Source organism: Lycium barbarum, chromosome 6, assembly GCF_019175385.1.
Source record: "Lycium barbarum isolate Lr01 chromosome 6, ASM1917538v2, whole genome shotgun sequence".
NCBI classification, from domain to species: domain Eukaryota; kingdom Viridiplantae; phylum Streptophyta; class Magnoliopsida; order Solanales; family Solanaceae; genus Lycium; species Lycium barbarum.
The window spans coordinates 134,200,251-134,222,672 of record NC_083342.1 but is presented as its reverse complement, the minus strand read 5'-3'; the positions used below and the strand labels follow the sequence as shown (position 1 = coordinate 134,222,672).

The following is a 22,422-nucleotide window of genomic DNA, read 5'->3' as shown; positions in this document are numbered from 1 at the left end:
GAAAAAAAGTGAATAAGGAGTAACCCCAATTTAACAGGGGTATAGATGCATTTATAAAACTAAAATTGAAGCAATAGTTAAAGACACCCAAAAAAAGGGGGTGCGAACTAGGAAATAACAAAAGTATTTTTACCTCAACTACTAATAAACCAACAAACGTGAATGCTGTGGAAGCGGTAAGAAAGAAAGAAATACGTAATAAACTCAGCTACTCTTTTTCTTACTGTGGATGTGATCCATATATCATTGAACACAGAGGAGAGAAAAAAAGTCAGAACGACCCAACGCAGATTTGAAACTGAACTACAATGGCGGAGCAAGCTGGTGGAGGATGCTGTCCGCCTACGGATCTGTTCCGTTCTGAGTCTATGCAACTTGTCCAAATTATCATTCCGATTGAATCTGCTCACAAGACTATCGATTATATTGGGGACATCGGACTTATTCAGTTCAAAGACGTGCGTTTCTACATTTCTCTACTCTTTGTTTGTTTAATTGTGTGTTTGTGTTTGCTGTATCGGATAATTGTGTAGACTTGCTGTTTGGATAGGGTTTAGCCGAGCTTTTCTACTTAATTTTGGAAGAATTTGAAAGATATAATTCAGAAAGGTGTTAAAAAAGAGATTAGTTACTTTTTTTTTTTTTGGAACTCGTGCAAATCATTATTCCGATTGAATCTGGACAATTGATTATCTAGGGGAAATCGGACTAATTCAGTTCAAAGACGTGCGTTTGTTCATCTCTATACTTGCTTCTGTGTTTATTTGTGTGATTTGTGTTTGCTGTATTGTTGTCTAATTGAGTGGACAATAAATTATCTTGGTGAAGTCGGACTTATTCAGTTCAAAGATGTGCGTTTCTTCATCTTTATAACTTTTTTCCTCTTTATTTTGTGTGATTTGTGTTGCAGTTTTATAGTTTCTGATAATTGTGTGGACTTGCTGTGTGGCTAGGGTTTAGCTCTTGTTTCCTAGTTAATTTTGGAAGAATTTGAGAGTAATAATTCAGAACAGTGTTGGAGCTTATTGACTATTTTGTTTCTGTGCGATTGGTGAAGGATTGGTTTAATTATTCCGACATTGACATTATAAAGTTTGAACAAATCGTTAATTCTAGATGCCGTTGAATCTGCTCACCGGACAATTGATTACCTTGGGAAATCGGACTTATTCAGTTAAAAGACGTGTGTTTGTTCATCTCTGTAATCTTTTCCTCTTTGTTTTGTGTGATTTATGAAAATGACTTACTTTGTTGTGTTCGCTGTATTGTTGTCTTGTAGTATTGGATAATTGTGTGGACTTGCTGTGTGGCTAGGGTTTAGCCGTGTTTTTCTACTTTTATTGCAGTTAATTTTGAAAGAATTTGAGAGATAGAATTCAGAAAAGTGTTAGAGCTTATTATCTTCATTTCGATTGAATCTGCTCGCTGGACAATCGATTATCTTGGGGAATCAGACTTATTCAGTTCAAGGACGTGTGTTTGTGTATATTTGAAACTTTTGCAATTGTAGAAAAATTTCCATCTAAAGTTGACTCGTCTTTAATGCATCAGATTTATTGTAGTGTTGAAATTTAAGGAACATCATACTAAAAGAAAATAGCACCGCAATCTGAAAATATACACTGGGGTTACTTAGTTTTATCTACATCTTGGATGCTCTGCAATGACTTTGTTAGAACTCTATTTCACGATTTTGTTTCCACACATAAATATGCAGGCTGTCTTTGTTATATTTATATTGTTGTAGGGGCCTTGGACTTGTTAATTGTAAGCAATCAAGTCGAATGACTGCGTATGCATATTATGCTGACTGTTTACTGGATTATGAAATTTGTCTTTGCATTTTATTCGATTTATCCAATTTTCGTTTTCTTACAGTTGAATGCTGAAAAGAGCCCATTTCAACGAACATATGCTACTCAGGTACCACAAAAGTTCACTCTGTTGTACTCTTACTTTGGTTTTCCATTCAGTCACATTATTCCTTTTTTTTTTTTTTTTGGGTGAAGTAATTAAAATGTATTAGAATGGCATCAAGAAGATGCAGAGGTTACAACTAAGCATAGAGCTGCTTCAAACAAGAATTAACATGAATCTAGCTGAGCAAAAATCTGTAAACCAGTCAAAAGATCCAAAAAGATATCCCTTAAGACCCTACTGTGCTAGAGGTAGGGAGCTAACAAAATCCAAAAAATAATCCGCACTGTTTACAGGGGAGAAAAAGTGCCAACTGAAAAGAGTGACCAAACATCTAGCCTTAATGATACTTATGGAAGTTGATATTCCATCAAAACATCTGCAGTTTCTCTCTTTCCAAATACTCCGAAAGATTGCTGCTGGGATCATCCTCCAGATCCTTTTGATGGTCTTGTCAACTCTCCAGCATATCCAGCTAACATAAGCATCTTTGATGGAAAAACTGGCTACTTGTTTTTTGGGATTATCAGCTGTTACTTAAAGATAGGGGTAGGAGAATTATACAGCAACATACCCAGTGAAATCCCACAAAGTGGGGTCTGGGAGGGTAGGACAATTATGCTATTTATTATTTTTGTGGAAAAAAGAAGAAGAAGACATCCTCTTGATGAGTAGAGAATTATATCAATATAACTTTTACCATTTCTAACTTTTACATTTTCTGTTGTTTTTTCCGTAAATCAGATTGTTGTATTTCTTTCTTGATGGATTATTCCATCATCGCTCTTTAGGACTAATTTTCCTCAGCATAGCATTAACTAGAGGGATTAGTGAAATTAACCTGATTAGTAAATCCTGGTCTGAGGGGGCGTAGATGTACTCATACCGTCCATATTACTGTCTTGTTAACTTCTTTAAAGGATCTGACTCGTTTGGCACTGAATAGAACCTTCTTTTGAATGACTGCCAATGCTATGAGCTCCCACAAAATTTCCTCATCTATTTTTTGTTTTTTTCTCTAGAGTTGTACAAGAATAGTCACACCCTTTTGCTTGACAACAGGTGAAGACCAAAAGCTGTTCCCGCTCCTGTAGGGTAGATGCCGACCCTCTCTCCTTTCTACGAACACAATAATAATATGCACACCCTTTTGCATTCTTATCATGTCCGTTCCTCATGGTGAAGGGAAACAAACAAAAAGAGGAACAAGGGCGGGATGTGTGATCCTGCTGTCATTCTTTTACTTTTATTATTGGAATATGGGAGGACTCACACCAATTTGATCTAACTATTTGCTCCTCCCAATGAAGTAACTAACTAGACCTTAAGTGTCATGTTCAATTTCAAATTAGAGACCTTAAAGTTCCAGCTGTGCATAAACAACAAAGGTATTGGTACTTCTGAATTTTCCATCAGGAACAGTTTATGTCTCGTGCTCATTTTTTTTAATCAAGAGAACTTATTGGTTTGTGTCAAACTGAAAGCTGCAGTGAAGGTAGTAACTTGAATGGCTTTGAGCATAGATGTCACTGAGTCGCATATTGCTAGTGCCTGATACCTTTTTAATTGTAAAATATGGTTTGGTGCTGTCTTTAAAGATACTTGTATATCTTCGTTTGCATAAACTCTTTGCGCTCTTGCTATTCAGAATTGGTAACTCTATACATATAACACTGTGTTTATTGTAAAGATCAAAAGATGTGGAGAGATGGCTCGTAAATTACGTCTATTTAAGGAACAAATGTCCAAAGCGGGCTTGTTATCTTCTTCTACGTCTGCGACACAAGTTGACCTAAGCTTTGATGACCTTGAGGTATGTTTAGTCTATCTGTTTGTATGTAAGTTGCTTTTTTGCTCAATGGGTCAACACAGCTTGTTTGTGTACTAGGTCAAACTTGGAGATCTTGAATCAGAGCTGATTGAAATGAATGCTAATGGCGATAAGTTACAACGTTCCTACAATGAGCTTGTGGAATATAAACTTGTTTTGCAAAAGGTGCAGTTTTTTGGTTTACCAACAACAGAATAATTTCTAGAATTGCTTGGTTTCCTATTCGACTTTAAAAATGGATGGCTGATTGCCAATATAGTATACAACATTTTGAGCGTTCTATTTGTTTTCTAGGCTGGTGACTTTTTCCACATAGCACAGAGGAGTGCTGAAGCTCTACAACGAGAACAGGCATCAAGTCAAACTGGTGAACAATCATTAGAAACTCCTCTGTTATCAGACCAGGTAAACCTTGATATTTAGCAAATTGTGTAATTTCTTCCTTTGGAGTAACTTTGTCGTTGAATTTGAATTCTTAGGAAGCAGTGACTGATCCATCCAAGCAAGTTAAGTTGGGATTTACTACTGGACTTGTTCCGAGAGAAAAATCGATGGCCTTTGAGAGGATTCTCTTTCGTGTTACCCGGGGTAATGTGTTCTTGAGGCAGGCTGTAGTTGAAGAGCCTGTCACTGATCCTGCTTCTGGGGAGAAGGTACTCTTCATCTATTTTCTTCTGTAGGGCTATTCTCAATTATGCAGACAAAGGTCATAACCTTTGGGAAGATTCATGGACAAAAGTTGATTCACAAAGCATGTTCTGTTAGCTAGTAGTTTCAATCTTGTTTGCAACTCAATGAAGAGTTTCTGATCACACAAAATGAATGGGACACCTCCATGGAAAACTGGATGCTCATGATATGACTTTGTTATCCATATGGTCCAATTAGATGTTTTTGAATGTGGATTTGGATTTTCCATAGTTCTATAGTGCTGCCAGCAAAATTTAAGAAGTACTTATTCTTTTTAGAATCCTTAATCAGTATCTACTTTTTGTCAGAAAGAAATGTTTTCTTTTGAAAATTTATTTGTTTCTTGTCAACTTTGTAAATCACAAATATCTGACGATATATATTTATATTTCCTGCTATATCGATATACTTGAAGAAAAGAATACTATTAGTAGCCATTTGATATGAAGATGTTATTAATACTATTTGTAGCCATTTGATATGAAGATGTTATCATATCTCGGAGAAAAACTAAAAAAAAAAAATGATTTCATGCAGATGTTCTGCAACTTCTAATTTGACGTGAAGCATTGTTGATTACAGCTGCTCCCTACTAGCTACAATCAGAAACTTATTTTTCATTTTTGTTCTCGTTAGCTAACCAAAGTATGATTTCTTCTTTATTGCTTGTTCTTTGGGTAATTTCAGGTTGAGAAAAACGTATTTGCAGTCTTCTTTTCTGGTGAAAGAGCAAAGAGCAAAATTCTCAAAATATGTGAAGCTTTTGGAGCAAATCGTTATTCTGTCCCCGAGGACCTTGGTAAACAGGCTCAGATGATTACTGAGGTATGCATCACATCCTTTATTTTTTATATTTTCTTTATTTTCCTAGGTCATCCTTGCTCCAGTTCCTTCCACCTATGTTAAATCCCTTCATTGCTTTTATCAACTTAGTTAATTTTGAGCAATTGCTAATGAAAATAGCATCTGCGCTCAAATCTTGTGGTAAATTAGCATTTATAAGTCAAAAGGCACAATAAAAAGGAACCTATTCATGTATATGAGTAGAACATAATCTGACACGAAATCATCTATTTGTTAATGTTAACTATAATTCTCATATTGTTATTGTCCAGATGAAGTTGCTTTCTTTCTAATCTGGCATCTCTGTATAACTGTTTTGTGAATGTCTGTCCGGTTGATACTTCTCATTTATTTGGAATACAAATGGAATGAAGTATGCCTACGATGTCCCTTTGCAGGTCTCCAGAAGAATCTCAGAGCTAAAGACAACCATAGATGCTGGCTTGGTGCATCGGGGAAATTTATTACAAACTATTGGTGAACAGTATGATAGATGGAACAGTTTGGTTAGTCATTGAACATGTAGAAATATTATTCTTCTCATTAGCAAGTCTTTTTAACTTTTTGGCAAAACCTACTTTAGCAAGTTTTGTTGTTTGTAGAACTTTTATTCCATAAATTGATATGAATGGTTTAATGTTTGTCTATCAGTGTTTGTTCTATTAAGCACACCTTTTTAATTATTTTAGGTGAGGAAGGAGAAATCAATTTATCACACTCTCAATATGCTTAGCATTGACGTGACCAAAAAATGTCTGGTGGCTGAAGGTTGGAGTCCTGTTTTTGCATCCAAACAGGTGACTATATTTTTGTCTTTCATTTCTTGGTCTACTCGGGTTCACGTATAGGATGAGAGACTAACAGGAAGAGAAGAATGTAATTGTCTTATGATGAGATCTGATGATGTCATCTTGTAGTACAAAACTTCACTCCCTTCCCTTAACAATCAGAAAAAGACTTCTCTCCCTTTCCTTGATGTTTTCTTTTCAATTTGGTAGTAGAAAGATGTCCATTTCCTCATATATATAAGCATCTTGACTCAGTAAAGATATATGATTGTGCAGATTCAGGATGCGCTGCAGCGGGCAACACATGACTCAAATTCAGAAGTTGGTGCAATCTTCCGGGTTCTGCGAACCCGAGAGATGCCGCCTACATATTTTCGAACAAACAAATTTACATCTTCTTTTCAGGATATTATTGATGCATACGGGTGGGTCCCCAGTCCCAAGTTTTGGATTCCTTTTACGAAAAGATTAAGCAATGCTTTTTGCCTTTTCCTCTTTTTAATAAAGAGAGCTGGTTGTTTTTATGGGTCAAGTATCTGTCTTCTGCAACTTGTAAAGAGACCGTAGATTTGTTGGTTGGAATCTACATTTGTAGGATATGTTCTTTTGGGGTAACTAAGATTAATATGAATTGCTATGCTAAAGAACCATACTCTTACATTATGTATCACTGAGTACCTGTCCCCTAAAGAATAACTAATATCTACAGTCATTTAGAAACTCAAATGCCTCCTGATTGTGAACAACTATAACTTAGCAATTCAAATTGCCAGCATCTTTTTTCTTAATTAAACAAACATTTTTTCCATCAAAATGAAAAGATTTGACTCAGCATACTGTGACCCCAGAACTTACTTTTTGGTGACATCAATCAATCATGTTTATATCCTTACATATTTAACGGGACCCTCTAAATTTTAAGTTTTCTTAGAACATATCTATCATATGGCCTAAAGAAGTCTATCACTATTTACTTCTGTAGAGTTTTAGCGGTGAATTCTGTTTATTCTTTGTGTTTGACAAATGGAAGTGATAGGACATACGAGGTCATAGGTGCTTGCATTTGGAGAATTACGCATCTTTCTTAAGTGATAGAAGTCCTAAGTTAGATTCAATGTTTACACTATTTCTAATACTTACTGTATGATATTATTAGTTTTCATATTCATGCTGTTTGGTTAACTGTTGCAGGGTGGCTAAATATCAGGAAGCAAATCCTGGTGTTTACACTATTGTCACATTTCCATTCCTTTTCGCAGTTATGTTTGGTGACTGGGGTCATGGTATCTGTCTGTTGCTTGCAAGCCTATACTTCGTACTCAGTGAGAAGAAATTGTCCAGTCAGGTGACTACTGCATTTTGTTAGCTATTTATGTATTACAACTTACCTAGTTAGGTTAGTTCATAGACCCAATTGGGTATGTCTGATGTCTGTTACATCAGTTTGCTAAAAAGGGTCGGAATTACCCTTTATTTTCCTTGTAACAAACACTATAATGAGCCTCATAAGAAAGCTTAGATTTGTTGTGTAGTGACTGCAACATGCTAAGAACTAGGTCAGCTTCTTACACTTCAATTGTAAAAAAAATAGATGTATTCAAAGTTCAATAAATTGGTGCAATGAAGACTTCTCTACCGATGTAATGCTGGAGATCTTGGAGTCCTTACAGTTTTACAGGATTCACACTCAGCAATGCTTGTGTAGGATACAAGCTCTATCTTCTACCCAGCTATGCTTGTGTAGGATACAAGCTCTATGTTTTTAGTATTAATAAAATTACCTTATTCAGCAAAAACTAGGTCAGCTTCATAAGTGAGCAAGGGATTGGTATATGTTCATCAGGCAGGTGTTACTTGAGGTACCTTTAAAAGACACAGCCTTTTCATAGTTTCAACAAAGAAAAAAAGATCTACATGGGTTACAGTTATTAGGTTGACAATGTATAGATCCAATGCAGTTGCTCAAAGGTTCTCCAATGTTAAGAACATTTTTGTTGGAAGATTAGAAGAAAATTTGAGTGTGTTGATCTAGTACGTTGTCCACATTTTCTTGTTATTCTCTTGTGCAGGTTCTGGTAAATTGGGATATACTTGGATTAAAAATATTCTTAGAAGTTAGAACCATTAGTTTGTTAAAGTTTATGGCATTGGTGGGATTTTTCCAAGTGAGTTAAGCCCTTGCAAATCGCTTTTATTTGAAACATGATAGATAATGATTCATGAATGCAGAAACTTGGAGACATCATGGAGATGACTTTTGGAGGGCGATATGTGATATTTATGATGTCCATCTTCTCAATATACACGGGCCTGATCTATAACGAGTTCTTCTCTGTGCCCTTTGAGTTATTTGGTAAATCAGCATATGGGTGTCGTGATCCTTCTTGCAGGTATAGATTTGTTATAATTAATTTTTGATAGGTTAGAGTTGTTTTCTTTATCAATACCTTCAGTGTCTATCTATTGCATGTTGGCTAATCCTAGTTGGCTTGATTGCAGGGATTCTACCTCTGCAGGCTTAATCAAAGTGCGTGACACTTACCCATTTGGTGTTGATCCAGCATGGCATGGTACACGTAGTGAGCTTCCATACCTCAACTCATTGAAGATGAAAATGTCTATCCTTATTGGGGTGGCCCAGATGAACCTTGGGATAATTCTGAGCTTTTTCAATGCTCTGTTCTTTCGCAATGGCGTAAACGTTTGGTAAGTTCCATTGCGTTCGGGTTACAGTCCCTAGATTTCTGGCAGCGTTATTTATATATTTGGATGTTGCAATCCTGATGTTAACAGTTAACCAAACTTTGCAATGTCAGGTGTCAATTTGTCCCCCAAATGATATTTTTGAATGCTCTGTTTGGATACCTGTCCGTCCTTATCATTGTGAAGTGGATCACCGGGTCCAAAGCTGATTTATACCATGTAATGATATACATGTTCCTTAGCCCGACAGATGAGCTCGGTGAAAACCAGCTTTTTGCTGGTCAGAAGTTAACCCAGGTTAACTATCCCTTCATAGCCACACTTTTCTCTCGATTTCTCTCATTTCGATTGTAGATGTATGATTTCACTTTGATTTTTGTTAATATTTGGCCAGCTTGTCCTGCTATTCTCAGCCCTTGTTGCTGTCCCATGGATGCTTCTTCCAAAGCCCTTCCTATTGAAAGCTCAACATGAAGTATGTTTGCTTGCCTTGTTTCTTTTTCCTTTTCACTTATTCATAAGCTTCTGTTTGTTGAATTATAATAATATTTGGTTTGCTACTTATTCAGAGGCACCAAGGGCAGTCCTACACAGCACTTCAGGGGGCAGAAGAGTCTTTAATGGTGGAGAGTAGTGATGATTCTGGTCATCATGAGGAATTCGAGTTCAGTGAGATTTTTGTTCATCAGCTCATTCACACTATTGAATTTGTACTTGGAGCAGTCTCAAACACAGCTTCTTACCTTCGTCTGTGGGCTCTCAGGTATGCTCGATGAGTTAGGATGTGTTGATCTGCTGCTTTACTTTAGTAACATAATTCTTTGTGTGCTTCTATTTTGGAAACCTTACTCATAATAGTTGTTGTGAATAGAATTTAGTCAAAAGCTTTGTCGTTGGATTTTGAGATGTTGATTATTTGTTGGAATTATTAGCTATTATGGGTTTATGAGGTTATTGGAGAATGGAAGCTCTTCTTAAATCTCCATAAGCAGCGAGATGCTTTGTGTTTGATGAATAAGGGTCTGTTCAGAGGCCGTGAAGAGGGTGTATTGGATAGAGGCTGCACGGTGCTAAGGTTTCTGTGTTGATATGTTATTAATAGGGGAGATGATATTGTCAAATTGCCCCATGCTTAGATTGAGGATAATCAATTTGATAATGGTGCTGGAAATTAAAAAAGCCCCCCCCCCCCCCCCGCCGCGGCGGCGGCCGAAACCAAAATTAATTGTATTAAAAGACCATATATCCTATACTTTGTTATAGTCGCCCAAAACACCCCGGCTATTTCTGTGTATCCTACTCATAATTTGCATATTAGTTAATCTCCACGATATAAGCTACTTTGCATTATCTCATTGGTGGACCAAACTACCCCATATATATTATTACGTGTCACCTTTTTATTGACAACGAATAATTTCCTATGTTGCTTTTTTTCAGCCTTGCACACTCTGAGCTGTCCAGTGTATTTTATGAAAAGGTTCTTCTTCTCGCCTGGGGGTAAGTCATTCTATTTTCGTTTGCGAATAGCTTTCTACACTAGTTTTGGTGTCGGTTTAAATTGATGGTTTAAATTGATCTGGCTTTGTGAAGTGGATCTGTGCTTAGGAAAAAAACATGGTTGGTTCTCTAAGAATGACCTCTCGAGTATCAAGTTTATATTTGCAGATCTCCAATATGTATAAATCTGAATGCCCCTAGGATTTAGCTGGCATGTAGTGGGCTGAATATTCCGGGAAGAAAATAGATATATTTAATCTGATATTAATACATTCTTTATGCTCCTCAGGTACAACAATGTCTTAATTCTCATTGTTGGCATCATTGTGTTCATCTTTGCCACTGTCGGAGTGTTGTTGGTGATGGAAACGCTTAGTGCCTTCCTACATGCATTGAGACTTCACTGGGTAGAGTTCCAAAATAAGTTTTATGAGGGAGATGGATACAAGTTTATTCCTTTCACGTTCTCATTGGTTGATGTGGAGGATGAATGAAGCAGCATCAAGGATTCTCAGGGATGAAGCTCTCGCTGTTTGTAAAAGAATGTGTATGTTATTCTTTTTGCTTGAATGGTCATCTTAGTGGAGGGATAAGATTCTTTCTCCTTTTCATTTTTGGTGGGATGGAGCAGTATTCCGTGAGCACGCTCCACTCTATTTGTTTTATTGGCACCGAGAGAAATAAGCATTTTGCATGTGAGGTTCACAGCAATGAAAGCAGCATCTGCGCAGCTGCAACTTTTAGTATAATAAGTTACTACTATTTGTTAACTGTATTGTTATGTTGTGTGATCCTGCAATAGTCACGAATTTGTGCAACAGATATGCTGCGATAGTTTGCCTGTAAATTAATCATTATCACCTATGTTTATGAGCTTTTCTATCAGTAATGAGACCATGTGAACACGTCCTTTCTTGGACAACTTACCCCCCTCCCCCCAACCCAGAATGGAAAAATAATACTAGTATGTATTTCCCTGGAACCCACTTGTGGGAAAATACTGGGTATGATGTCGTATATATTTCTTACTGAGCAAGCGAACACCGTAAGTGTCGTGCATTATTGATCATCAGTTCCTTTTGCAATGCTGGTCCTGACGAACTTGGTTACATTCGTGCACAAATGGTTATGGGTGAGACATTCTAGTTCTACTGGTTATCTGAAGGGCTTGATTGGAGACTACAAAATCAGTTTAGGTAATAGAGGTGTTGGGCACACCCAAGTTCCTATTGTAAAACAAAGAAGAAAAAGCCTGTGATTCGCATAGATCAGCAGCACAAGATTTACCTCCCAATTTTAGTTTTTAGGCAATGACTGAGTATCACCTCGGTGGTCTGATTAAATTACTACAGGATCAACTGACCTGTCTCCGTCATTTTCTACACTATGTTCGATTGGATTCATATACACATCACGCAAATTAATTTTGGGGTTATTTTCCCACTTCGAGCAACATTTTTCTGATCCTCTTGATGCAAATTAATTGGACATCTTTTTTAACTAATCTCAATGGCATCGATGCCAACTAATCTCATGGAATTAATTGGCCATCTTTTTGAACTAATCTCAATGACAAATGTGCTTTATTTTGGAGTTTCTTGAATTGAAACAATGAAATAGAAGCTTATCTTTTCTTTGAAGCAACAACAATTCGCATGTCCCAAATGATTGATGGGTCCTGGAAAATACTAGCTACACTTAATTTACATTAATAGTGTAGTCTGTAAAAATAGACGTTAAATTTCGCTATGAGCTGGTACTAACAGCTGCAACTGTTGAAACCATTGAGTCCACTCCACAAACATTGCGGCCTCTACAGATTTTGTAGTATCCACTTTCTCCCCATTTTTCTCCCCACGAGTTCTTGATGATCCAGTATGGTTTCTCTTTCATTCGAATGGGAGAAAAGCCAGTACCATAACCAACTAATAAGACACCATGATCCAAATTCTTAGAGCATATATATGGGCAGGAGACTCCGCCAACATAAGTCTGCATGAACACTGCATTGATAGCAACTGCAAGCCAAGAAACAGCAACACTTTCAGAATTAGTTTACATCAATGAAAAGTTCAAAGCCATTAGCACAAGAAGAGTAATAATAAGAGATCCCAAAAGGCAGTTTCAAGTAAATGGAGAATGTTTTGAGAGGCCATTTACCAGCGAGAGGGCCATTCTTGACAAGATTAGCAGCAATTTGCTCCTCATCAAGTGAGACAACACTAAAGTTAGCAACTTTAGCTGCAACTTTGGTGTTGTCAAATTTGCAGGTTGCCTTATCAGTGCCAGTGTATGGATAATCTTCTTCTCGCATAAGTCCACCAGCTTTGAGAGTGTATTCAAAGGCACTATTCATTAGCCCACCACTGCACCCAGCGTCGCAAGAACCTTTTTCTTCTGGATCACACTGCAGATAATACAGGCCAAGTTAGTCTAGACTTATATTTTCCAAGGAGATTGGGGACACAGAAAATTCCAAGTAAGAATTCCATTTGAGATTTGACACAATGGAGTAAACACTGCAAGGTAGAAAGTCTTATTATTATACCGTCTTCAATCCCAATTCTGATTAAAAAATTGCATACTGAAAATAGCAATAAATTAAGACTACGCTAAGCAAAGTACTGTTTTATATTTGAAACTTCAGCTCTTCAAGAACTGTTAAATAAAATTCCTCCCCAACCACGTTGGCATACACGAGCTTAACTTGAAACTTCAACTTCTGTTAAAATAATCATAAAAACAAGCAGCCTCCTTGTGGTCTAAAACAAATTATAAATATTTTGGTGATCTCATTAAGGGTAATGAGAAGTTTAAAGTTAAATTATTTTTAAATATAGAAACTTATTATTTATACTTTAAAACATTTTAAAGAAAAATGCAATCTCATAAATTGGGATAGAGCGCCCCCCTCCCCCCAACCCCCAAACACCCCAATAACCAATTAGTGGGGTCAACTATACGAACCCTTTGTTTGACTATTGTTCACACTAAACGTCAGGCTACCTTCCTCTATTTCAGCACGCAGAGTGGATGGAATCATTCCTCCATATCAACTAAGCGTGTTCCATACTTAAAGTGAGACAGAACCATAGCAAGCACTTTATGTGCTGTTTAGTATCCTTGACGCTATCAATTCTCTTTCTTAAAACTGATGCAACAACATATAGCGTCTCCTCCAAATATGCTACCACCCATCATCAGTTACATGAGGAGGGAAAGAAAAAAAGGACTGTACAACATAGCACTATAAAGCCAGAACAAAATAAAATGTTTATGCTGAATAGTACTAGTATTTCCAACCGAAAGTTTTCCAATACCAAGGAAAAAAATTAAAATCTTCTCAAATATTATGTACACAAAAAGCATGCAAAGTGTTGTTGAAAATCATAAAGTTTCAAGTTTAAATCTCGGCAGGAACAAAAATACTAGATGATTTCTTCTAACTTGGACAAAGTTACCTACTGTAATAAAGTAATTTAATAAATTGAGGATACGCCTATGCGCAATAGAATGAACATCAACTAACCTCGTGATCACAGTCCACAAGTTGCTGCTCGCTAAGGCTTGTCAGCTTCCCTGTTGCAAGAAAGTTGGCACCTTCTAACGCACCTGTCGTACTAAACGACCAGCATGACCCGCATGAACCCTAGTTTTTTCAATTACACAACATCAATTACGTAATTATATACATTTTTTTTTTTTTGGAACTGGTACTAAATTATATACATAAACTGGTACTAAATTATATACTAAAACTGGTAATTATATACATTAATTAGAGAGACAATGGCCAAAATATGAACTATCACCGTCTACGTATTAAAATACACCTTCTTGAGTATATATGATAGTTCAGTTAGGAAGAAGGAACAACTGATATTTGGCCTAGTTAGCTTCGAGGTGTGTTTAGTTCAGAAAAACGAAACAACTACTCCCTGCTTTCCAATTTATGCCATATTATCTGACTAGATTAAATATTTGTGTAGCGGTAAATCGATCTCATAAATTTAAATTATTTTTAAATATAAAAAGATAGATAATTTTTTGAGACAAACTAAAAAAAAAAAAAAAAGACTCACACGTAAATTGGAACAGAGGGAGTAATAATTAGGGTGTGAAACTCGCGAAATAGAGTAGTTATGTTTTTGAGCATTAACTCTTAATTATAATTAATAGTGCACGTATCAATTTCGTAAAGAGAAACGTACCTGATTCTTTACTGGCGTGACGGCACCATGTTCTCTCCAATCAAAATCCTTAGGAAGATCCTCCGTTGGAAGAACCGGAGCTTTATTCGCATCAGAAGGTAACCGTAACCTGCGGTTAACGCCGGTAAAGCTCCGTCGGAATTCCGCCGGCGTCAGATCGGAAAACTGAGTAACGCCGTGTACAGCAGACGGATCAAGCTGCTGGTGACGCATTGCACGGCGCAAGTTAGCCTTAAATACCGAGAATCTGTAATTATGCTCCTCATTAGAGGCGTACGTTTTGCCGAATTTTTTCTTAAATATCGTAAAGTGATGATCGTGATTATGATCATTATCGTCGTTAACCACTTGACGGATTAAAATATCGTCGTTAGCGGACACTAATAACGACGTCGTTAAGAGGATAGAGAATAGGAAAAGGAAAGAGAAACGAAAAGCCATTGTTGATTTATGAGTTGTGTTTTCCGTTTTCTATGAGTTGTTTCATTTGCTATGTTATTTTTATAGGAGAGAATATGTATGTATCCAAAACTAGTCTCCGAAAAGTAGAAGGTTGCTTAGAGGGGAGGTGAATAACGTCCAATAGAAAAATGCCACGTGGTGGATAGTTATTAGTTGAGGGATAGCAATTGCTTCTCGGCGTGGGTTTGGGTAGTTTTTCAGTTTTGAGTCGTTCTCGGAAATATATAAGAAACGAAAAGACCGAAAGTAACAAATTTATCCTTAAAGTTGTTGCCTTTAACAAACAAAGGTCTTCCCAAAAGCATAACATAAAAATTAAATAAAGAACGATGATTAATTTATAATTCATAATAAATGTCCACTTAATCTTTTAACACATTTTTAAAAAAAAATATTAACTTTTAAAAAAATTGTTTGACTAAACTACTTTTAATTAAATGCTACCTAGTTAATATAGTTTTTCTGATCACATAAAAATTCACTTATCTGAATAGGGATAAATGTGAAAAAAAATAATTAACTTTTTTATTATATAAGTGGAAATTATTTTAATTAAATTAAAATAAAAAGATTAAGCACGGAAGGAGTATTCATTTTGTATGTTCTTAATTGGAAAACTGTTGAGGAATTCTATGTCAGAATCTTTGTTTTGTACTCAATTCTCATCATCACTGAGTCAGCATCAAATTTCAAGCTTCGGCCAATAAGCTACATAAAGTGGTCAACTTGAATTATTGAAACCGAATGGCGATGAAAGAGGATTTCAATTGTTGCAAGTGCTTGCAAACAGAAACGGTAGAATAATATCTATTGAGGCGGAGTAATAATTTGAAATTTATGAGTTTCCTAATTAATCAAATTTTAAAAGATATGTAGTATTTTATAAGTGCATAATTAGGGGAATCAAGTCCTCATCGAGGAGGGCAGCAAAACTTTAGCAGATTTCATTTTTGTCGCTGGACCAAGAGCCTATTTTTGTTACTAGGTTCCCAACAGATGCTTCTTATACATATTTATTGGATTTCTCAATATAAATATAGGATTTGCACAAAAATTATTAAATTTCTGAAAACCCATACCGGATATCCTAAATTCGCCCCCGACTATAGTTAACAACTTAGCATACCATATAGAGAGAGAAAAAGAAGGATGTCATATATAATGGAACTCCGATATGAAATTTAGAAGGAAAAAATAGAGTTTGAAATTAATTTTCACCAAAATAGTCCAAATTTAAGTCTTCATACATGCAATGATGTAATAGTTCAACTTTAATATCTACAATGGTTCCATAAACGTATTGACGAAGGGCATTAACGAATTCAATAATCACTCATCCGAATATAGCTATTTTCTTGTGGCATTTGACCAAGAGAGACTGAGAGTAGATTGAAAGAAAGTCATATTAATTATTAGGATTACAATAATACGGGATCAAATAATAATGAAATTATTGACTGGATATTATTTATTCGTATATGATAAAAAAATATGAACTTGGTTTTATACTAGATAAACTTATGTTTTCAATTTTAACCTTTGTCTTTCTTCAAAGACTTCGGAAGAAGAGTTGGAGAAGGGAAACCATGTATTTGTTGTTTTATTTTGGAACTCGTGATCCCCGAATAGTTATGAGTGCTTTTTATAAAAATAATTCCACAGCTATAGACTTAATAGTATAAACAATTTCAAAACTACTTATGCCAAATAAAAAATTCAATCAAGCATGGGATATAATAATCTCACATATTATTCGAAGATTATTTTCACTTTAGTTTGATGGCATAACGCATCAACACCGTTAAACTTGGTTTCATTTATTGCGTATACATTTAAACTATTGCTTATATTAACTACCATGAACTTGGCAAATTAATACCTTCAATCCCCTGGCAATTGAGTGGGCCGGCTGAAGGGCCAAGCCACCAAAGCAAACGCTTTAGACCCCCAGCTCTTTTAGGCCCCATTTTGTGAGATCTCTAATAGGATGTTATGAGGCCTTCATTGTTCTTCATAAAATGTTGAACATTTAAGGTAAGAAAATACAAGATACTTATAAATAAATAAAATAAAATAAAATTATTTAACATATCATTAATGATAACCCTTGGAAATTCACATTTTGACATCAATTTTCTTGTTTTTTCCTCTCTCATAATAAAATTTGTACCTTGTAGTTTCTTTTCTTTCTCATATTTTTGACAATTTTCATGATTTTGCATTTTACTTTATAGGTGTATAGTGCTTTTTAATTATATATATATATATATATATATGTGTGTGTGTGTGTGTGTGTGTGTGTTTAAATATATTAGCTAGAGAATTAAGAATTATGTTACTAAACTCAAAAAAGAGAGCGAGCGAGCGCTCTAGAGTCGAACTTCAATAAAATTTAAAAAAGGTGCTCATTAGACAAAGTCTCAAGATTAAATGAGTTCGTTATATTACTATTTGAAAAATAATTATAAAGAGCAATCTATTAAATATTGTAGTATTAACAACTTTGCATCTCAAAATTGTAAAATACCTTTAAATAAAATTAATATATATTTGACATGTATTTTTTAAATTAAAAAAGTTTAAAGCCTTTTATCGAAGTTTTGCTTTAGGCCACCAAATTTGATGAGCCGCCCCTACATTGACATGGCAAGTATCATAGAAGACAACCTTTTTACGCGAGTGAGAATGGAAGACAAAATAAAAATCAACTTTCAGGCGAGTATTTTTCAATAATATAATTACTTGTCACGTGGTCATATCACTTAAATGTACACATTGTATAAAACATATCTAAGGTTAGTTAGAAGGCCTCATTCATGCATTGTGTAAACTCTTAAATATACAAGACAAAAAATACAGTCATATATCTTCCTTAGATGAGATGGTTATCTTTTTCAATTACATACTTTTCTTCTTTCTTTTTTTTCTTTTTTTTTACTGTGCCAAAATTTGTAAAAGAACTTGGCAGAAAATCCATGATTTTTTCGAAGCAAAGGAACTCCATAATTTTTAGCCTCCAAAATAATAATTTCAACTGTTTTTTTTTCTTTAGATGCAATGATTATTTTTTTCAATCGTATAGTTTTTCCTTTCGAGCCAAATTTATAAAAAAATTGGATAAAACTTCATCACTTTTAGTCAAATAATTTTTACAACAACAATAAAATACCCAATGCGGTCAAATATTTTTTTCTTAGCTAAACTAATGGAGTTCCAGTGCCTAATTTCAAATTTACTTGTGTTTCAGCTCGATGACAAACTATTGAACAGTGGAGAAAGCTTCCGAGAAATTTCATTTGCGTCACTCAACTTCCTCAAGGGCCTAACCTATTGTAACTTACATCAGATGGAATACAAAAAAGGGATGTTTCATTTCTGGCAAAGTTATCCTCGAACTAATATAGAAGCATTGGCAGTACAATGTGTAATAATTATAGGATTAGGTGATAAACTTGTGCTTGTATAAGAGTTTTAAGTTATAGTATGCCATTATGCCCTTACGGTGCAAAGAGTTTGTTTAAGGGTATAAATAAATCTTGAATTCCTCTTTTATTTGAGAAAAGTTCTTTCTGAAAGTTTCTGGTAAATTGAAAATCAAGAATACAAACATTACTAGAACAGACATACTCATTCAACTAAGCAAGTAAAAGAGGGCTTTGTCATTTACGTGTTGTTAGTTACATGTTTGCTAACACGTATAATGTCATTTTTACATTGTATTCGGCATAAAATAATAAAGAGATTTACAGTATGATTATTGTGAGAACTACATATTCAGACACAAATAGATGCTAATCATACCTACTAATACAGAACTGCGGAGTCTTGGAAGAAACTTAAAATTTCACATAAAATTGTGTTTAAAGGGATGCAATAGCTGCAAACTTGTAGCAACAGAAACCATAGCTGACTTTTGAGACAATTTGAATTAGCAAGTCAATAATCTATGAGAAATTGACCATATACTTAATTCCATCTGTACAAACTTTCTTGTGCTTTCTGTTTTCTTGTTTGTGCTGTTTTCTCTGCCTCAACTGCACACACTGAAGCAAATATTCTAATATTTCTCACTGAACCTCAAAGTAATAGCAGTAAATGTCTATACACAAGTCTAGTGTTTAGACCTTTTATGGAAATCCCAGAAGAGGAAAAGGATAGCTAGGAAAACAAAAGCCCAAGAAAACACTTGGACGACCCTTATGCAGAACCTGGAAGCAGAATCACAACCACACCAGTGATGATAAACTCGTTTTCCGCAGTTGTAGCAGAAATTGGCACCACACCTACACCCACATGAAAATAGAATCAGATCAAAGTATAACACTTGACAGTTGAAGCCTTTCTCCACTTCTTCTGTTTTTTTTTTTTTTTTTTTTTTTTTGAAATTGTTAACTGTACTTCTTCTGGTTTAATATCAGGAAAAATTAATTTCTTGAATTCCAAAATAGTGCAATATCATAACAGAGCACAAGTGTCACAATATCAATCAAATTCACGCAATAGATATCTTTCTTGAGGCCTGTGTTCCTTTATAAGGCCTAAGAACTGAACAAAACCAGAAGAATGGAGGAATTGCATAGGAGAGTGCATTAAATTATGACAAGATATACAGTTTGCAGAATCACGAGAAGCATTGTCAGAATTAGGATATGAACAGATTAGACTCTTAATATCTCAGTTATGCTGATATCTTATGTAGTAAACCGGGTATGAATATAGATCTAATTAACTATGTATTACGTTTCCTCCAAGATCATTTATTTGGCTTCATAGCTCTTTTTTCTTTTTGTCTTTTGCAAGTTATTTCCACTGGGAGATGAAATCTAAACTTGAATATAAAAAGGCTAGGCTTGATATCTCACATAAAATCCCCTATCTTCTCCCATGTTTCTTTCCCGGAGAGAAGTAAAAGGATAAACATTTCAATTGGTCATGAAATAAGCATTCAATTAGAGCCGAATACTTGAAAAACATGTGAAGAAAGGGTCTGGAGGAAAAATTGATTGGACCATTAACGAGATCATATTTTGCAGATCAACATTAAACATAGCAGACAAATGATCTAATTTAGGGAATTCAAATGTTATGTTGTCCTCATGCTCAGTTTGTCCTCTCTATAACGGTTGATATGATCAACACCTATTAATGTCAACAGAGAAAAATATAGCAATTGAACTCTCAGACAAGTGGAAACTGAGAACGCTCGGCTGAATTAGGTTGCATCAGAGATATATTAGATAATTTTCTCCTCATATTAATTTCTTACCACGAATAAGATAATTCTTCCGCACATAATGGAGATTTACAAGTCCACTCAGAAAACTACTGAATGCTTCTACAGACAACTCATAGTTGTAGCCTAACATTGTAGAACATTTATATTGCAAGGATTATAAGCCTTTTCATGCCTTAGTTTGAAGCTCACTAATCAACAGTATATTAGCAATTCACCCGTCTGTGAAAATACAGAAATAGGCAATTCCTGGTTCACATAATCAATATTGCACCATTTTCAAGTCCCATTAAGCAGATACTGGAATGCCACAAAGAAGATATACATGCCTTAAAATTTACTAACTCTGTATACATTGAGAGACAAGATTATTAAGTAACCTTTACCATTGATAGCTAAGGGTTCAGCTGCCAAGCAGCAGCTTTTGGGGGAGCCATCAAGCCATGGATGCAGTAGGAGGGTTCAATATTACAATCTTTATTTTTTTCTTTTGGTTATAATAGCTAAATGCAAGTCCCCAAAATCCTGATTTTTCTGTCCACATTCTCCAGGAGTTAAAACCTTATCAATCAGTTAGCTGTGCTTCAATCCCAAACTTCCGCTTACCAATTCCAATATTAAATATTTGCATGATTGTCTTGTTAAGCGATTTAACAGAACATACTTTTATTTAGTTAGTTATGTCTTCAAAATTGCCCCTCGCGATATTCTTTTTCACCAGCCAAGCACGTGGAAATTATATTTGATCAGGGGTGGCAGTGAAACTCGAAACCTCTATATGCTCTAATACCATGTTGAATTTTTCAGCCATCTCAAAAAAGGAGCACACTTCTATTCACTCAAGTATATTTCCAACATGTTTCTCCCCAATTCTTCTCAATAAATTGAAAGAACTACTACTATAGGGTTCACAAAATTTTGCAATTAATACCAAAATAATGTGCAAAAATTAAAACTCCCATATAATCCAAACCCCAGAAGGTTTAACCTATAAATATATGCTTTTTAATTGTCTTGCCTTTTTCAAGATTAAACCTTTCATATACCTTTACTAACATATAACCCTAAGCAAAGGCTAACAAAAATTATTTAGGAAAAAGCAAAATTAAAACTAACCTGCATTTAACAATTTTGCAACCTTCAATAAGTTCAACAAAGTGACGACACTGAGGACACCTCTTCCACTTATTACGCTCAGCAACAACACCAAAAACGACGTCGTTTCTGTCCCTTAATTCCCTACTCTCATCACACTGAAATCCAGCATGCCATGGAAGCTTACACTGAAAGCAAAAAAACCTCTTACAATTTGGGCACTGTGATCGCTTAGCATTCTCACCACACTCATCCAATATCAAAGCCGAACAATTATGATTCGGACAGTAACACTGCGCCAACGTTAAAACAGCGGACTCACATAACACGTCAGACCATTTAACAAACAGCTGGGGACCCACAAGATTCCGACAAGAAATTGGGTCCAAAAATTGGTTACAATTTAAAGACGGACATGGAATTTCGCCAACGTTGTCTTCAAGCTTGACGGAGATGTATTTTACAATACAGTCGATACAGAAAGGATGAACACAGTGATTTTGATTCTTGAATTTTTTATTGGGTAACAACATAGGCTCGATACAAATTTCACAGGTGAATGGTTGAGATTCATCTGGTAATTCTGTCACTTGCAATTCTCGTTGTTGGGTATTTTCTGAATGAGTTTGGCCGATTTTTGGCAGTGTGTTTCCCATGATCAGTGTGAGTGAAGCGTTTGGGTTTATTGTTAGACTTTGCGACTTGTGAGCTAAGGAAGTGACCAATTTAAGACGTTTAGGGTCTTCTTCTTTGTTGTCCCGCAATTTCCGTCTACGTGCGGCTTTTGCAGTTACACCCTATTTTCCAAATTAGACAGACTTTCTTGGAATTGAAATATCATAACAGCCACAGGTGAGAAGAATTTTTATTTGTTCAATAAGTTGCGAAGAGGACTCCTAGTCTCTTTTGTGATTTGTGAAGATAGCGCACTTTTTATAAACTTAACTTAGGGGTCGTTTGGTTAGCTAATTAAATTATTTTGGAATTATAGTACTGGGATTGGACTAATTTATCCCACCTACAAATGGGATAAAATAATACCGAAGTTGATTATATAAAGTGTTATACGAAGTTTGATTGTATAAGGTGTAAAATTTATACTTTATTATACTTAATCCTGGGATATTCCTTATCTCCTGAACCAAACGA

The 22,422-nt window shown here is 35.3% G+C and overlaps 3 protein-coding genes across 4 annotated transcripts; 1 reads left to right on the top strand and 2 right to left on the bottom strand.

The window, feature by feature from the left end:
• The first annotated feature begins 187 nt into the window (after positions 1–187).
• Positions 188–11,157, top strand: LOC132599213 (V-type proton ATPase subunit a3-like). 2 transcript variants are annotated; one of them, XM_060312488.1, is made up of 18 exons: positions 188–458; positions 1,879–1,923; positions 3,608–3,730; positions 3,806–3,913; positions 4,043–4,153; positions 4,228–4,401; positions 5,126–5,263; positions 5,680–5,787; positions 5,971–6,078; positions 6,346–6,494; positions 7,261–7,414; positions 8,299–8,459; positions 8,569–8,775; positions 8,886–9,069; positions 9,167–9,247; positions 9,342–9,535; positions 10,213–10,272; positions 10,562–11,157. In XM_060312488.1, the coding sequence occupies exons 1-18, from the start codon at positions 309–311 to the stop codon at positions 10,764–10,766; spliced, it is 2,460 nt and encodes an 819-aa protein (XP_060168471.1). In that variant the 5' UTR covers positions 188–308; the 3' UTR covers positions 10,767–11,157. The 2 variants fall into 2 exon arrangements, with proteins under 2 accessions (XP_060168471.1, XP_060168472.1); XM_060312489.1 differs by lacking the exon at positions 188–458 and adding an exon at positions 694–726.
• A 681-nt stretch (positions 11,158–11,838) lies between these two features.
• On the bottom strand, positions 11,839–14,977 carry LOC132599214 (cysteine protease RD19A-like). Its single transcript, XM_060312491.1, has 4 exons — positions 14,484–14,977; positions 13,802–13,921; positions 12,433–12,679; positions 11,839–12,290 (listed from the first exon to the last, which is right to left on the bottom strand). Exons 1-4 carry the CDS (start codon positions 14,922–14,924, stop codon positions 12,019–12,021), a joined length of 1,080 nt encoding a protein of 359 aa, XP_060168474.1. The 5' UTR covers positions 14,925–14,977; the 3' UTR covers positions 11,839–12,018.
• Positions 14,978–18,581: 3,604 nt separating this feature from the next.
• Positions 18,582–22,185, bottom strand: LOC132599212 (E3 ubiquitin-protein ligase RSL1-like). The gene is made up of 3 exons (XM_060312487.1): positions 21,295–22,185; positions 19,070–19,228; positions 18,582–18,988 (listed from the first exon to the last, which is right to left on the bottom strand). The coding sequence occupies exons 1-3, from the start codon at positions 21,927–21,929 to the stop codon at positions 18,976–18,978; spliced, it is 807 nt and encodes a 268-aa protein (XP_060168470.1). The 5' UTR covers positions 21,930–22,185; the 3' UTR covers positions 18,582–18,975.
• Positions 22,186–22,422: the final 237 nt, after the last annotated feature.